This window comes from Lagopus muta, chromosome 16 (assembly GCF_023343835.1).
Source record: "Lagopus muta isolate bLagMut1 chromosome 16, bLagMut1 primary, whole genome shotgun sequence".
Classification (NCBI taxonomy): Eukaryota; Metazoa; Chordata; class Aves; order Galliformes; family Phasianidae; genus Lagopus; species Lagopus muta.
The window spans coordinates 5,130,638-5,147,721 of NC_064448.1; the positions used below are offsets into that span (position 1 = coordinate 5,130,638).

At 48.9% G+C, this 17,084-nt stretch overlaps 2 protein-coding genes across 2 annotated transcripts in view; both read right to left on the bottom strand.

The window, feature by feature from the left end:
• Positions 1-951, bottom strand: part of COL20A1 (collagen type XX alpha 1 chain) — a 48,087-nt gene extending 47,136 nt beyond the window's left edge. The window contains exon 1 of the mRNA XM_048962738.1: positions 843-951. The gene's annotated coding sequence lies outside the window, so the exon portion shown is untranslated. The remainder of the gene's footprint in view (positions 1-842) is intronic.
• Positions 888-15,429, bottom strand: LOC125701143 (DEP domain-containing mTOR-interacting protein-like). Its single transcript, XM_048962739.1, has 9 exons — positions 15,192-15,429; positions 9,356-9,534; positions 6,892-7,015; positions 5,581-5,759; positions 4,827-5,012; positions 4,318-4,458; positions 4,118-4,188; positions 2,312-2,416; positions 888-1,487 (listed from the first exon to the last, which is right to left on the bottom strand). Exons 1-9 carry the CDS (start codon positions 15,320-15,322, stop codon positions 1,362-1,364), a joined length of 1,242 nt encoding a protein of 413 aa, XP_048818696.1. The 5' UTR covers positions 15,323-15,429; the 3' UTR covers positions 888-1,361.
• Between the last annotated feature and the right edge of the window lie 1,655 nt (positions 15,430-17,084).

Sequence of the window (17,084 nt, forward strand, 5' to 3'; positions counted from 1 at the left end):
TGCAAAGCAAGAAGGTGAGAAACGAAAGAGCACGAATCTCCTATGCTTCATTCGCTTTCTAGGAAATTCAAAGCCAGAAAAATAATGAGACTGTTCCAGTGGTTATTCTTGTGTAGTTCACAAGGCTGCCCGCTTTCATTTAGGGCCTGGAAAGACCCCAGTGGGTTATCAGTGCAAACATCTTGCTTGGACCGTGCTCTAGGAAGCCTGTGCTCCAGCAGTGCTACCCCTCTGCACCAGCGTGAGAGAAGCACATCTCTCTGTATACATAAGAAATAAGGCAGCCAGCTGCGCTGCAGTGCCTCACACCACATCTTCCAGGGAAATCAGCACGTTTCAAGAAAAATCAAAGTGACCGGAGGTTCAAAGTGATGAGCAGAGCGCTGTGTGAACTGGAGAGCAATAAACCTTGTTATTACCTGTATTCAAGCTTACATTCAAAGTAGGCTGTGTATGAGTGTCCCACACTGCCTGCAAGTGAAGCCAGGGCTGTGACTGTGACCCTCAGAGCCTGTCCCAGTGCTATCCAGACTCTCATGTCCCAGTCTGTGCATGGAACCATGGTTACCCCATCCCAGCTACAGAATTCTCACTTGCTCTTGCTTAACTTAATGCGGTTGGTGGCTGCCAGCCCTCTAATTTGTCAAGATCTCTCTGCAAGGCCTCTCTGCACTCAAGGGCATCAAGCTCCTCCCAGTTTCCTGTTGCCTGCAAACTTATTTAGTATACCTTCAAGTCTTGTATCCAAGACATTTATGAAAACATTAAAGATGACACTGTTTAATTAATTTAAGCATTATTTGAAACTAGAGGCACAAGAAGAGCTACTGTAGAAGTCTTACCTTTCAAGAAACCCAGTTGGGAAGAGTAACCAGCCCAAAGAGTAGCAGGGTCCTATGGCTTTATTTACAAGGAAGCATATACATCACAGCTGATGGCACAGCTTGTGGAGCCATCTGGGAAGCTCGTTGAGCTCGTGGTAGACTGCACAGACAGCTCAGGGGGGCTCAGACATGCTCATTTTCTTGGTATCAAACTTCTTGCTGCTCAGCAGCTTGCACCACCTGTCCTGCAGCCTTGGTGGGGTGGCTGGCTTGCTCCAAGACTTGGTTTCATCAAGTACTGAACTCTCCCACCAGCATTAGAAAGGAGTGGCGAGAGCTCAAGGTCAGCTAGAGGTGAAGATTTCAACATCATCAAAATCCAAAACTCGCCCGTTAGAACGTGTTTATTTGAAAACATGCTAAAATGCCTGACTAAACATCTCAGAGTGAAGGGTTGAGCTTGGTCCCTGCCCACAGTCCATCCCTACTTTGCAGTGCCCTCCTCCTCCACACGGTGGTGGGATGAGGCTCCTCCGTTCATTCAATGGCTTCCATGATTTCCATGACAAGAGTCCGGGGTCCGGTCATGATGAGGCTGCTGATGGTCTGATAGTCCAGATGCAAAACATACATGCCATTCACTGAGAAAACAAATTGGCACACCTGCAGGGAGAGGAAGGGCTGGTTACATTCAGCTCATGCCTTCAACAGCAGCTTCTGCTCAGGGCTGACTGCAGCCAGAGGCTGTATTGCCAATAACTGCAAAACCCTGCAAAGCCCAAAGCATCACCACTCTGTAAGCTCCACTAATAATCACTGTGCTATAATCACTGTATCATAAAAAAAAGAGACCAAAGGGATTTAGACTGAGCTAATGGAGAGAGAAGTTACTCGTTTATGAGCAGTGGTTCATTTCACAGATGGAAATGAGGCACAATAATAACATTTAGCAATTTGGTAGCAAATTAGATTAGGTGAGGAGAAACAAACTAGGCTCTGGAGCAAATGAAATGAACTCACACGTCTCCTTCCAACCCTGCCTGAAGCAAGAGTCACACTTTGCCTCTGAAGAACCCCATTATTTCAAATATCCACGTGGCTGCAGGGTTGTGTCAGCTTGTGGAAATTGCTCACTCACTGCTCTTCTTCTTATGAGGTAACTGGAACTCCCATTTCTTTCATTCACTCCTAAATCCAGGCTTGCAGCTCTACACACAAAACCCATTCACGCTTAGATGGTGGGTCTAAAGAGATGTTCAAGACCTCCCTTTCTCACACCTGAGCCAGGAATATTGGGCACAACCTGGGGAGCCAAATCAAGGCATCAGTCTGAGGTTATTCTGCCCTCATGCACATGGGAAAGAGTTCTGTGCAGAACCACGTTGTTAAAAGCAGACAAACACAACCAGAGCACTGATCCACCTCTGCTGCAGAAGGTGGGATTACCATGGGGGATGTGTTCAGCCTGACAGGCTCCAGCAGAGTACCTTCATGCCTGCAGCAGCAGCAGGTCCTCCTGGGTCCACAGCCTGGATGTGGCACGGTCTGCCTCCTCGGACCACAAAACCCCAGCCCACAGCATCCCCCACGATCTGCAAGCAGAACAGAAGGACTTAGAACAAAGGAATAGGCTCGATAGAGGGGATGCTGCAATTCCTGCTGATGCACAGAGCTCTGCTTGAAATCCTAATTTCCATCTAGCGTGGGAGAGAAGACAGAAAGACCTTCACTCTTTGTTTCCAGTTGCATTAGCAATAGTTGTCGTTACTATGTGGTTTTCTCAGTCTGTCAGATAAAATGAGAGCATCCTTGGGCACCAGGAAACTTTCCATATCAGTTAAATACTTCTGCCACCTCCATGCACAACAGCTGGGGACAAATTGCTATTGCAAATATTGGTTTCAAGGGCAGTCTTTGTTTCTCTTTTTAATCCTGGAGGTTTTTTCATTCACCTGTGCCAGAGTCTCTCACAGTATCCTTGGCAATGACACATCCCTTCTAATTTCCCCATTTCCTCCTCCATGTTCAGCCACGGGTAAAGATTGACTTCATTTTTCCACTCTGCGTTTGTGGAAGGTTTTTGAACACGTATCACCTGAAAACAGCACACAGGAGCCTTGGCCCTCCTGGACTGTTCATTTCTCTTATGCCAACACAAAGTTCAGTGCAGGGTGTGCACCAAGAGCACACCAAGCATTTCCAACCACAGTCCAAACACAGGGACACTGTGCCTTAATGCAGAATTTGCAGGATGGGATCAGCCACTCCTAACCTTTCCTGTTCTGATCTCAGCTTGTCAAAGCAGTTTGCCTTAACACTGCAGCCATATGATGTGACTAAAGGAGAAAAAGAATTCTCGAAGGACTTTGCACATTAGCCATATAAATAAATAACAGCAAGTGCACAGCGAAGCAGAATGCAATGAGCCATGAAAGGCCCCAGCTCGCAGAGTTGAAGGGCAGGGCAAGAGCGTTCAGGAGGAGAACAAGTGGCACATCTTCATGCATGCCACACCAACCAGCTGCTTTCTTTTCCTCATTCTTTCCCTCCAATTTCTGCAGCCTAGTTAACTTGAGGATCAGATCCAAACCCACCTGAGTCAAACCAGCATAGTGAGAGAGTCAGAAATAGCCAAGCACAAAAGGATCCTCAGGGCAAGAACTGTCCTGTGACATTCACAGCCCCCAGCCCAGGCAGGGCTGTTTTAATGTGATCCTACAGCTCTAGAAATAATGTGAAAAGCAAAAGCCCCAAACTAAGGGGCTTATTTTATTCATGACAGAAAGCCCATCATAGTAAAAGAAGAGCAGCCCTTGAATGTTCCCCCTTCAATTCTACTCCATCAGAAGCTGACAGAGCACATTAATATATCTTCTCTGCAACAGGAAATCAGAACCTGAATAAAGCAGTGCAAAGGTGACATCTCTGTGACACACAGGATGAGTGTCAAAGTCCCAGCTGCCACAAGACCTGATTGAATCTACAGTTTGTGTGAAGCTGGCGATACAAAAATTGGATTTCTCCTGTCCAGGAAACATTTTCTTTCCTGGATATCCCTCTGATATATATTAAATTAAAGCAGAGGCCACAGCGGTCACTGCTGCTTTCAGCAACAAGGACGTGCGAAGACATCGACCCACTGAGACACACCATGAAGGAGCTGGGATGAGGTGACATGCAATCAAAGTTTCAATGCTGAGAGGTCAGAGCAGCAAAATGCGATCAAAGCAGAAAGTGATCAAAGAGAGCTCAGTGCCATCAGAGCAGTGACACCACTCATGATGGTCACTTACAGTTAGTGTCTTCTTGACGTAGGGGGCCCCAGGGGACAGGAGCTCTTCATTGGTGACGGGTCTCTTTAACACTAGGGCAGAAGGTGACAGATCTGATCAGAATTGAGGGTTTCATACACTAAAGCACATAATAAGGCAGCTCATGCCCAAGGGAACAGATGTGTCCTGTGTAGCAAAAAGGACAGCGCTGGAGCCCAGACCTGATTTGGGGTTGCACTCAGCCACAGGAGGGAAAACCAGAGTGGGAGTAATGCTGAAGTAGGGGTTGGAGTTTCCAGCAAGGGAAGTGATGCTGCTCCTCCGAACTGCTGAGACAACTTTGATCTCCTTGTTGGGCTGGACTGCAAAAGTCAGAAGTAACAGTTACCCAGGGAAGGAACAGATCAGTTTAGTAAACTTCCCACGGCAGCCTGACCCACATCTGAAGGATGTGCATGCACCAAATACAGCATTTGAGTTTAGGCAGAATAAAACTAGCCTTACAGAAGGACCAAAAGCCGAGCTGATGAGTTGTTTTTCCTGGAATGGGGAACTGTGATAGAGACTGCCACTGCACCATGACATCCACCAGCACGCAGGACATGTGGCTACTTCATAAGAAGTCTGGAGGAGCACCCTATGGTGTATGCTGGAGCTACACCTCAGCCCTGAGATGCTCTGGCAGCAGAAGCCTCGGTATCACACCCTTCAAATACGCAGAGACAGTTACCAGAGAGAAAGCTGGTGTTTCCTGGCTCTGGGTTGAGCTTGCGGAGGCAGAAGGGGCTGTCGGGGCTCTCAGACAGAGCACGGGAGGAATTCTCACTGAGCAGCTCGGTGAGACGTCGCCGCCGTCGGAAGTTGATCCAGAACTGGTAGAGAATGTCAGAGTCCAGGAAGTGGTGCCTGTTGGAGACTGGAGAGGACAAGAGAGGAAGGAGAGGCTGAGGGAGCGTGAAAGATGTGTAGCAAACATACCAAGCTATCTGGATGAATTGCTTTTAATGCTTCTGCATTATATATTAGGTTTTTTTTCTGACTGTTGGAGAATGCTTTGTGCAAAGAAGGAAGAGCAGCAGGGCCACCTCTCCAGGACATGCCATCCCATCAGTACATCACCAAGCTCCAGGAGCTCAGAGGGCTCCCTGCCTCACAGATGGAAAGCTGAAGCCCTGTAGGTGGGTGTGACCTGCAGCCCAGCTGAGCTCTGCAACCTCACAACCAGCCCTGGAAACTCAGGGTGAGGCTCAGCCCTGCAGCCCAGGTCTTTGAAGGACCGCAGAGCGACAGCTCAAATTGCAGCTCAAAGCCTCTGTGGGCAGCGGATTGCTCTGGCTTCAAAGGTCACCGGCTCCAAACATAGCACTAAAAGGCCCCGTTGCTATCTCTAAGTGGGCACTTGACCAGCACTTGTTGCATGCCATGAATGGGGATTTGTTCTTGGCATGACAGCTATGCTCATCGCTCGCTTCCCTTCCTCTCACCGTGCTGAATGATCCCGTGCTCCAGCAGCGCCTGGCCCAGCTCCACCGCTTCCCTCCGGCTCTCTGCTTCTCCCTCCTGCACCAGCCACTCCACCATCTCGCAGCCCAGGAACGCCCGCTGGTACTTCACCGAGTTCTCCTCCCTCACCTTCAGGATGGAGCCCTCCACGCTCACCAGCCTGGCAGAGGTGGGACAAGCGCCCGTGATGCCACGCAGCCCGAAGCAAGGATGAGAACAGTGGGCAAAGCCAAATCATCGCTGCCTGCGAGCGGTGGGAAGGGAGGGCGAAAGGCACAGCTGCATTTACAGGTTTGTAAATCTTCATCCCAGCAGCGGGAGCAGATGCAGAGGAATCAGTTCGGCCGCAACCTCAGCTAAAGGCTACAGTGGAAAGCTAAGCAAGCAACCAAATGCGTGCCCAAATAACAGCTGGTCCAGATGGATGGGGAAGGTGCGTTGTGGTAAGCCCATGTTCATTCTGTGGCGTGGCGGAGCTGAACGCAGTGCCTCCACAAGAGGGTGCAGCAGCCTCAGCTGTAAGAATCTCGATGCTCTCCCATCCACTGCTGAGCAAAAGCGAAGTGAAAGCAATGCAGAGGGCACGGGGAAGTAGAAATCATGCCTGTATGAAGGACAGAAATCACACCTGTCCAAAGGACATCCCTGAGCATCCCCAGAGGTGTTCAAGGCCACAATGGATGGGGCCCTGGGAAGCTTGATCTGGTGCCTGATTTGGTGGCTGGCCCACGGCACACGGTTGGAACTGGATGATCTTTGGGGTCCCTTTCAGCCCAGCCATTCTATGGCTCAGGATCACAGAGCAGAAAGGCCCTGCTGGCCCTGTACCTGCTGGTTGTGCTGGGACACAAGTCCTAACAGGGCTGATGTGTGTGATCGATGACCCCAATCACACTGCTGCTCTATTAGGGAAGAAAAACCTCTGAGGATGTTAAATTGGTTCCCAAAGTTTTTGGGCCAATCAACTTCTCACTGTTGTAGAGTGGAGAGACAGGACACCACATCCATCAGCACTTGTTAGGTGACACTGTGCTTGTGGGGTAACTTTGAGTTAGAAAGCTTGCTGGGTGTCTGTGGGAGTGCCCCACTGATGGGCTTGGAAGGGGAGCAGGTATGGAGAAGGTGCATCAAAGCACGCATTAGTTCAGAGCTCAGCTCCTCTCCAAGAAAGAGTATTTCCCAGGGTTGCAGCATACAGAACAGAAAGAGACGAGTTTGCTGTGGTTCCAGCCATGAAGCAGCACAGCAAGCACAGCTGGCAGACCCAAGGCCTTGGGAAGGGACTCACGCACTTCTCGTAAAGGCTCTGTCCTCGCATGAACACCTTCACATCCTTGCTGAGGGGGAAGGTCCCGTCGTCCTTGCGGAAGCGGTACAGCAGCTTGGCATCCTTGTAGTCCGAGTGCTCATCACAAACTGGAAGGAGGAGAGAAGGAGGTCAGTGTATGTGGGACAGACAGAAGCACTGCACACAGGCTCAGCAGTGCGTTGTCCTTATGTTCTGCTATGGGAAACATGCTGCGTCCCTCTCTATTCCTCTTGGACCGTGCTGCTGAGCCAGCATCTGAGCCTTCCGTCCCCAAATCAGACCTGCGCAGCTTCTGGGAGAGGTCAGCCCTATGGGAAAGCCCTTGGGACAGATTGACTTCAAGTTTACACTCTGACCCGGTCGCTAAATTGCTTCATTAGAATGGGAATTTTGCCATGTGTAAGCAGACTTGGAGGGGAGGGAAAACAACCCGGCATCACTGCCTCCAAAACTCCACCAAATCATCTCCATCCCTGCCAAAAGTACTTGTGAATTACAATGTGCAATGACATAATGAGAAACTTTTCCCTACCATTGTGTGCCAATTCACTTGTATGGCAAGCAGACCTCAAGAGTTTTTCCTGCAGCTAGGTGCATACAACTGGGATAAAAACCCCAGCTTGATATTTACCTTGGAGATGAGAGTGGTCTATAAAAGCATGGTTATTAAATGCCTGCAACATTCAGCAGGAAAATACTGGGGATGCTGTTTTGAGATAAACTTGGCTGGAAGAGATGACTGTACAACAACTTGACTGAAATGAAATGAAAATAAAATGAAACATTATGGTCCAGTTTTCAAATAAGCCAGCCTTGCAAATATGATTTGAATAAAATTCAAAAGATATATTTCTTTTTTAGAACTTTACCATTTGTTCTTCTGAGTAATGTTTCATTCTCCTTTTGGTGACAAACTCAAGGCTAAAACCCATCAGAAGATCTTGAGTTCAGAGCTCCTCCTGAGCAGTTGTGTTGGTGGGAAACCAGGGCACCAAAGCCTGAGACTCACTAGGCAGAAGGCAGGGTGAGGTGGTTGTTTTAGAAGAGAAAGCTTGGATCCCCTTAACTGAAAGGAGCAGTGATTCAGACAGCATGGGGTGATAGTTGGGAAATAAGCACACAGCCTTGACAGACAGCACCCATAAGAATCATACAGAATCATAGTTAAAAAAGCCTGGGTTAAAAAAGACCACAATGCTCATCTCATTTCAACCCCCTGCTATGTGCAGGGTCACCAACCACCAGACCAGGCTGCCCAGAGCCACATCCAGCCTGGCCTTGAATGCCTGCAGGGATGGAGCAGCCACAACCTCCTTCAGCAACCTGTTCCAGTGCTTCACCACCCTCTGAGTGAAAACATTTTGCTACATGGAGACCAATTTCAATGCATTTCTAGCATGTAGTTGAGCAGCAGCTCGAAGCATATCAGCCCTTTAAAGGCAGCACAGAGCATCTGCATGGAATAATTATGGTCCTTCTGGATACCAGCGGAGAGGAGGGCAAACAGCATAGGCAGCCAACTGCAAGGCATTCAGCAGACAGTCCCGTTTCCATAGGACCAACAACAACTAATGGTCCCACAGCAAGCTGGAAAACCTGCTTGTGTGTTCTGCAGGAGCAGGAGGGACGTGCCCATGATAAGCAATCAAACCAGCTCTGGCAGCCACGTCCGCACAGGTTGAGCCAACTAATGGGCTTATTGGAAATTGTTGGCTGGAGAGATGGAAAAATAATCAGTCTGAAGTGTTAATGGTTAACAGAGAAGTCACTGCTTCAGTGCTATGCTTTTGTGGTAAATCACAGCAGCAGAGCTGATTTTGAGTCAGGGCAGCTTAATGCAAAGGGCATGAAACCCAGCAAGGAGCAGATGGCAACAGAGTGCACTGCAATGATTGGAGGAGGCTTATGCTGATCGTTGCAGAAGAGGGCAGAATTCTGTGACTGTCACCTGCTTCTGTCTCCTTGGCTCCAACCAGATGGCCACCACGTCCCAAAGACCTGTGTTCGGGTTTGCAAGAGATAGCAGCCAAGGGTGGCAGCTCAGCCCCCAAAACTGCCCACCAAGGGCAATGTAAAAACCCTGTTTTATTCTTTTGGTAGCAAAAGAAAAACCTAGAAATCAAAACCAAAACCATTTTGGCCTAAAGCCCTAAGATCTCTTTGGAAAACCTTGTTTAAGATGTATCTGAAGAAATCTTCACTGCAAGTGAAAGCATTTTCACTAAAGCACCTCTGCCATTGCTTGTCCAAGCAGAAGATGCACTGCCAAAGGCAGGGGCAGGGCAGAGGGAAGCAGCCCCAGCTGTGGCTGAACATCTGTGCATCTTCCCGAGTGCTTGGCTGAAGGCTGAACATAGAGCCCAGCTGCAAGGCTGTGCCTCTGCTAGGCACGAGCAGAGACTAGACCAGCGGTCGTCCCCTGGGGATGCACTGAGAATGCCACACACCATGGTGGATGATGTAATGGTCCATCAGCTTCTGCATCAGGCGGATGCCCGTCTCTCGATCTGGGGCTTCCTTGTGGTCAATCAACCAGTCCGTGAGCTCCTTCGCCACGAAGCAGTTGGGGTAAGTTCGGAGGTGGTAACGCCTGTCCTTAATGAGCTTTCCATCATGCAGGCGAAGCCTGGAGAGAGAAATGGGCACAGAGCACAGCTGGCTTGGCGTGGACATCTCAATTCAATAGCCCAGCCCAGCCTGGAGAATCTACCGATGGGTTGGGACTTCTGCAAAGCACCCATTTAAAGCACCCGTGGTTTAAAAATTATGTGTAACCTCTTCACTTTTACAAACTGCATCAATCCATCCCCAGGATCCTCTTTTCAGCATCTCCTGTTCTCCCACTGCCATTTTGTGCACTTTGTAATTGTCTGAACCGGACTCACTTTGAGCCATGCATGACTTTGTGCGTGAAATAAGCCTCTAAAATCAGCTAACCAAAGGGCCAAAGTACAGGAAATAATAATTGTACATGTTTCTGTCATCTTGCATGGCTCTGTGCCTAATTTTCCTCCCCATGTCTGTGGAAGCAGGAACATCACTGCCTCCAGGACAAGGGCTGGATGAGAGCACTTGTCCTTCCAACAAGGACAAATGCCAGGCAGATCTGTGCTCTCCTGTGTTCCTGTACACACTCACCCACAGCACATGTGAGCACACTGATCCAAATCACACACGCATTAGTTCTAGCTCACCCAGACACAGCGCTGCCTTCAGTCCATCAGCAGTCCTGGCATTTTCTGGTTCAAACTGGGACAGACTGGGGCAGAGTTGGGCAGAACTACAAGTGTCCTGTCCTGAGCACCCTGATGTTATGGCTCGTCTGTAGCTCTGATGGAAAGATACATAAGAAGGAAGGCTGCTCAGGTGGGCACAGCTTTGGCTTTTCAAAGGACTTTTACAGCCAATGAAGCCACAGAGCACAGAGAACTTTTGTGTCCCGGCCAAAGCCAACGCAGCCTACAAACTCCTGCCCTGTAGTCTTTGCTGTTCCCAGAACACCAGCCCTGGAAAGTGCCCAGTGCATACAGCAGACTCAGAGAGATGTTAAATTAATATCTTCTCTGTAACTCCAGGACATTTCTGCTTTCCAGTTATTCATTTCAGCTCACAGTTTTGCCCCTGACTGGTTTATTTTACAAAGGCATTAATCACAGCAGCGTTTCTTTAATTCCTCAACTCCTTTTGTTCTTTTTGAAGAAGTTCTGTGTACAGCACAGCGTATGTGGTGCAGCCTGTTGGACAATAGCTTTAGGTACCGTACAAGAAGCAATAAACTCACTGACATCTATTGGATAATAATGGATTATCCTCCAATATAAGGATTAATTAGGGTCTCAAAAGTGTTAAGATAAAACCTCTGTTGAATGAAAATGTCCTAAGTGATGGCTGCAATTAGTGCTTGAGCTACTTCAGGCCAAGCTCTTAGCAGTATAGGTCCAGACCTTTCTGGTAACCCCCAGAGAAACACAGCAGGATGTGACAAAGCAGAGACACAAAGAAAGCAATGCAAATGGTGAAACCCAGCGTGCCACGCAGAGCCAGCTCCTGGTTCCGCCTTGACTGGCCTCCTTCAAACACTGAGCTCTGCGTCAGCATCTTACTCTCCTTACCAGGAAGATTCATTCCCACAAGTAACCAACATATATTCTGCATATTGATTTTACCTGAAGAGAACAGCTTACCCTACTGCAGACAGTTGCCTGCTATTTTTACAGTTTTGAGCTCTTTTCCCTTCCATTATTTTACTGTGCACCCTCCAATGCAATCACACCTGGACAGCTGCCACCGCAAGCAGAGAGGCTCCATCTCCCCACCCAGACAGCATCCCCCAGTGCCAGAAGTGATGAGCAGGCCTTTCTGATGTATTTTATTTCCCTAGAAACCAACAAGTGGGATGCCACTCTAGAGGAATGTTTGTTGAAGATAGGAACTGTTTAAGCAAGAGCCATCCGTTACTGTTAAGAGTTTGTAGAAGTCTACAAGGACCACATGTGTACATATTTATACACACACACACATCTTGACACTTAATGACACAGACCATAATCACACGAGGCAGTCTAATGCAATCTATCACCATGCTGGGACAACGAAGCCAGTGAAATGATAATTGTTTCATAACCATGCTTCAAAATAAAAAAAAATGTTAAGGAAGAGCGTGTAATGCAATATTACGACTCTTCTACATGCCAAAACCTTTCCCATGTACATATTGCTAATTCAAAAGGACAAAAAAATGAAATAAAATGCTTGCTGGAACATGACAATCAGCTGTTGTGAAACACTCTTAGTCTGGCACACCCGCTCTCTGCTAGCACATGCTCTTGCTTTGGATGGGCAGCACTGGGGAACCAACTTGTTCCTTTGTCAAGGTCACTAAGAAGACATCTTTATTCATCTCATTCATCCTGCTTAACCTTGCTGAAAGCCAACAGCTTCCTCTCGTTGGAAAAGGAGCTGGGTTTCCTGCATGGCAGCTGGACAGCTGAACCTTGGAGCCTCCCGTAATGATAGAGCTCTCAAGGATGTGAACACAAGGCTGCATTCCCACAGCGATTAAATACAAATGAATGACCCTGAAGGCACATCATCCAAATGATGTTTTCCTATCTTTAGAGGAAGATGAAAAATCATAAAGCTGAGTGCTCAGTAAATGGAAGAAATAGTCACAAAAGCACCCGTTCTAAATAGCTGCTGGAGATGAACACCGATGCAAAACAACTGCTGCAAAACTCAGCTCGCTGCTCTCCCATGTCTACAAGAGCACAAAGGCTTTAGGAAGGGGAGAGCCCTGGATGCACAAGGCAGCCCACCCAAAGCAATACAAAATGCAGTCTTATTTTCCCTTTTCTATTTAAAAGCACAAACAGGAAAACAGGACTTAAATCTCAGAAAGCAGTTCCAGCAAGAACAGCTGTACATTCCAGCCTTCTCTTTCACCGGTGCTAAACAATGGATCCATAGGCTTCCTAAGACCATTCTGATCATGTAGTGTGATCTGAACATCAGCCCAGAGAAGGTCCCCAGGGACCACCACATCAGGTACCCACAGTTCCAAACAGAGGTACAAACCAGGACCCATTCAGCCCTGCACCTCAAAGCGAGCCCAATGCATCAAAATCTTCACCCTCTGCTGAACAGCCTTACAATCTGAGCATCCAAATAAAAGCACTCACCTGGACAGCACCTGAAAGCACTGTTCTGTTCTTTGTAGGAGAAAACCTTCCTTCTCTCCCTTCCTTTTGCCCAGGACATGAACTTACTGAGAAGATTTCCTTTCTCAGAGTGATTAATGCAGCTTAGCAGAGTTAGTGGTGAACATCTGGTTCACCTGACAGTAATGAATCCCCAAACTGCACCCAAGGACCTGCCTGTACTTGAGAAATCCAGGTTACAGAGGAGCGTGAATTCAAAGAGCAGCGGCTGCTCCAGAGCACTTCTGTGCAGATCAGCCATTTGTTGCAATTACTGGGGCCTCTCTTACAGAATGCCACCCAGGAACACTCACCACTCAGTAAAACTGAGGTGACTTTCACGCCAGATTTTACAACTGAAACGCAAAGACCGACAGCAGAAGATGCAAGGAATGCCTGACACAGCAGCCCTGCAAACACAGCAGTGACTGAAATGGAAATTAATACTTCCATCTTTCTGGGGAGAGGCTCGAGACCCAAACTCCTCTCCCACTGATTTCTTTGGGACGTGTTTGTTCCCTGCCACCCCCAAGAAGCATTTCCTCACCCCTCACTTGCGCAGCTATTTCTGGCTGGGAAATGAGTCCTGACACTGAACAGACTTCATGCTGCAGCCAAAACAAACTGAGAGGGATTTGCAAACTTGCTAGCAAGCCAAAGAACCATAAAGACAGAGCAAAGGTTTGTTTGGCTGGATACAATAGCGAGGAGGCAGGGCAGGAAGCAGAGAACAGGGAAAACAAATGGTTGAGATTTTCTGTAGATGCAAGAGCTGATCAAGGCATATTGAGTGTGTGTGGGAGAAGGCTACAAGGCTGTCTTACACAGCACCTTGATTCCTTCTCGTTGGGCAAGCAAAGAAGCACAGTGCATTTAGTTCTGCTCAGTCCTTCCCTCAGACAATGTCATCCAGCTCCCTGCCTCAGTTTCCCCATCACTACTGACCCAGCTGACCTTAGGAAGATGCACATCACTGCTTCCACTCTAACTGCCAGGCTGAAGAGTCCCCCAAGGACAAGCAAAGGACTCAAGCACTCAGTGCAGTGCTCACCCCTCCCTCATTCCCCTTTCAGTTAGCCAAGCTTGGCAGAACCCAGCTCTCCACCTTCCTCCCCAGCAGCAATTTGCAGCCTTTCTGTGCAGGGAATAAGCTCCCACCCCAACCCAAAGCAGAAGGATGCATCATGCCATACCGTGAGCAAACAATTGCATGCTTCTATCCCTGAGCACTCCAGGACTTTTTACTGACATTTTACCTATCACCTGCAAAGCACAAGTGAAGAGCAATGCAGCTGTGCTGGATAAAGGCCACCTGCTTCTCTCTAACATGGAGTAGGAGTGCTTGGAGAGAGCAGCTCTGGGGCATGAAACAGCTGAGGCCGCCCAGCTCTGCTCCTCACAGCACTGTGTTTGCAAAACAGCATTTGCCAGCACTGTGCTCCTGGGTGCAACGGCCCCAGCTCTTCACTGAAGGCCACATCATTGCCCTTGCTTGCTCACTCTTTGCAATTTTAACAGACAGCTCAGTTATTTTACTTTCTCTCTGCATACCTACCCCCCTTATTTTGGCTATAGAACCCATTTTAACCCTCAGTCACCCTGGATGAGTACAGAATTGAAAATACAAATGCAAATGTACCTGCCCTGCCCGCAGCACACAAAAAGCCACAACTTTTTATCTCTTGCACTGAGTTATTGAATCAAAGCAACCCAGCCTTAGATCTGATGCTGCTCTTCCCTGTAAGAAAGTTAAGCTCAATGTTTAAGCCTCATTTGCAACATGAATTGTGAATGGTGTGAAGGTTTGATGCAGCCCATCCCTGGCACCAGCTCTTTCCAGTTTACTATCAAACAAACAAACAAACAAACAGATTTAATTTCTGGAGCCAGGAAAGCAACAATTTAGAAAGACAGCGGAGATGGAGCTGACCTTGATGGCGCTATTAAATTCCAGCCACCTTGGCCATGGGCTGTGTATTCAATACGCAGTTCTAGTATTTAGCTGGAAATTATCAGTCCTTGATATGGTGCAGATAAATAAAGCTGAGGTTGATGTGACTCACTGAGGCTGGACAACATAATGACACAGAGCTAACTTTGGGAATCTGGTGCTAGCAAACATGGGCTCTTTATGTTACTCAAGGATGTATTTTCTAGTTATGTGTTTCATAACAGAACAGAATGGCTCGAGACACAAACAAGCAAACTGCTCGAGAGCTGGAAAAGCCTTCAGGCACACACTTGAGAGCAGTTCTGGTATTGTGACCCCATCCACACAAGGAACACATTCTCAGCCACACCGGTTTCGTTGCACAGCAGGGTGCGTTTCTGCTTTCCTAAGAAGAAAGCTTAGAAGTAGTTTGAGAACCAGGGCCATAAAACAGCAGAAGTGCCCAAAGGTAGCTTTCAAAACAAAAACCCTTTGTGTTGTGTTGCCCTGCTTCAGGCATGTGGCGTCCAAGGGACAAATCTGCAGGGCGGTCCCCATCCCTGCTTCAGGCTCTGGGTTCGGGGCACCTTGGGGAAGTTCTTGCTCAAGGACCAAGCTTTGAAGCCGTGTTAGCGCAGAGCCCAGGCTCAGCCCTACCTCAGCTGCTCTCCGGCGATCATCACCTCCGCTCGGTAGTGCTGCTCCGTCGCTCTCTTCTTCAGCGCTCCGCTCAGAGGCTCCATGCCGGGCTGCGGGCAGCTGCGGGCCGGGGGCACCGCGCAGCCCATGTGGTGCGGGTTAAGGGGAGGTGGGGGGGGTTGTGCCCGCGGTGCGGCGGCCGGGATGGATGCGGGGAGGATGCCGGGTCCCGCTCCCCGCCCCTCCGAAGCCGGAGGAGGAGCGTTGCAGCAATCCGGTTTGCCGCTGCCCCGCGGTGCGGCTGGCACGGAGCTCTGCCGGCTGCGCGCTTCGGTTTGCGGCAGGACGGACAAAGCCGAGCAACGGCAGCAGCCCTTCTTTGCGCTGCACCTTTCCTTTATTTGGTTCCAGATGGAGCATTCCCCAGCATAACTCACACCACGCGCCGGGATCTGGCTCCCAGCCCCTTACCTGGGTTTTTCCTTCTCACCTTCTGGAAAACAGGCTACGAGCAGCTTGGCTCCTTCTTCTTTGTAGCAACCATCATAGGGGTTTGTTGGGATAGCCGAACCCAGGTCTGAGGCTCTGAGCACAAGAAGGATGCATTGCTGCTGGAGCGGGGCTGGAGGAAGGCACGAGGATGCTCAGAGGGCTGCAGCAGCTCTGCTGTGAAGGCAGACCAAGAGCTGGGGGTGTTCAGCCAGGAGGAGGCTCCAGGAAGACTTCATTGTGACCTTTCAGTATTCAAAAGGAGCTTAGAAGAAGGAGGAGAGTGACTTTTTACATGGGTAGATAGTGATAAAGCAAAGCGGAATGGCTGAGAAGTCTTTAAGGTCCCTTCCAACCCAACCATTCTGTGATTCTATGAATAGAAGAGCTGACACTGACCAATCTGGGACTGTACCAAGGCCAAGCTGTTTGTCTGTGTGATGCTCCTGGCTTTGGCCAATAAATCTGTCCCAGACACTCATTCCTGCCTCAGCTTCCACAGCCATTTCCATTACCTGAGATTTTTATCTGTTTATCTTGCAGCGATAGCACCAAGTAAATAAGCAGAGGAACTGGGATGTGGAAGCTATCAGTGCCATCAGTTGCATGTGCAACTTATTTCCATTAGTGAGACCCAGAGTGCTAGCTGCTGGCTGGGGAAGAGGGCAGAACTCAGAAATGCAAAGGAGAGGAGAAAGGGGAAGGAAATGATATCAGCAAAGGGCATTCCAACTCAAAGCAGCAGTAAACTCTGTCCATCTCCCTTTCCTTAAGGGCCCACCTGCCTATTGTTTAAGTAGCAGGATGCTCTGTGCCCACAGCATCTTCATTACCTTTCCTGACCCCTCTCCCAACAGCAAATCCCTAAGACGTTTCCCTTTTGTCACAGAGACGTATAAAGAGAGATTTCAGATGATGACACCTGGGCTGCCCCCCAACACAACCCTCCATCAGGTTTTCATCACTTCACACAACGACTTGTCACACTGCACCCATCCTTCACCCTGAGCAGAATGTGAGCTCTCTGCAGAGGGTCCCACCAGCAGCAGTGCCCCTATGCCAGCTCTGTGAGCACATTGCCTATTTTAAGAGAGGGCCAGGCTGGAAATTAGGAAGCATTTCTTCTCTGAAAAGCACTGATGCATTGGCACAGCTGCCCAGGGGGTGGTGGGACCACCATCCCTGGAGGAGTTCCAGAGCCATGGAGATGTGGCATTGAGGGATGTGGTGAGGTGAGGTTGGACTTGGGGATCTTAGAGGTCTTTTCCAACCTCAATGATTCTGTGATTCTATGATCTTCACCTCCCCAAGCTGACAGAGAGAAGGCAGAAGAAGATGCTTCTGCACATAGAGGTGGGGGCAGAGCGAGGATGAAAGATCTGACACGGGATGCAGGCGCCTGCAGCTGTGTTCCCCCAGCTC

Bases quoted from the DNA above. Each gene is read 5' to 3' on its own strand.
- LOC125701143 (XM_048962739.1), bottom strand. From the start codon at position 15,322: ATGGGCTGCGCGGTGCCCCCGGCCCGCAGCTGCCCGCAGCCCGGCATG. The intron at 5,013-5,580 runs GTGAGAGGAAGG...TGTCCTCTCCAG, and splicing joins GCACGGGATCATTCAGCACG to TCTCCAACAGGCACCACTTC. The intron at 4,189-4,317 runs GTCTGGGCTCCA...CTTCTGCCCTAG, and splicing joins TGAGTGCAACCCCAAATCAG to TGTTAAAGAGACCCGTCACC.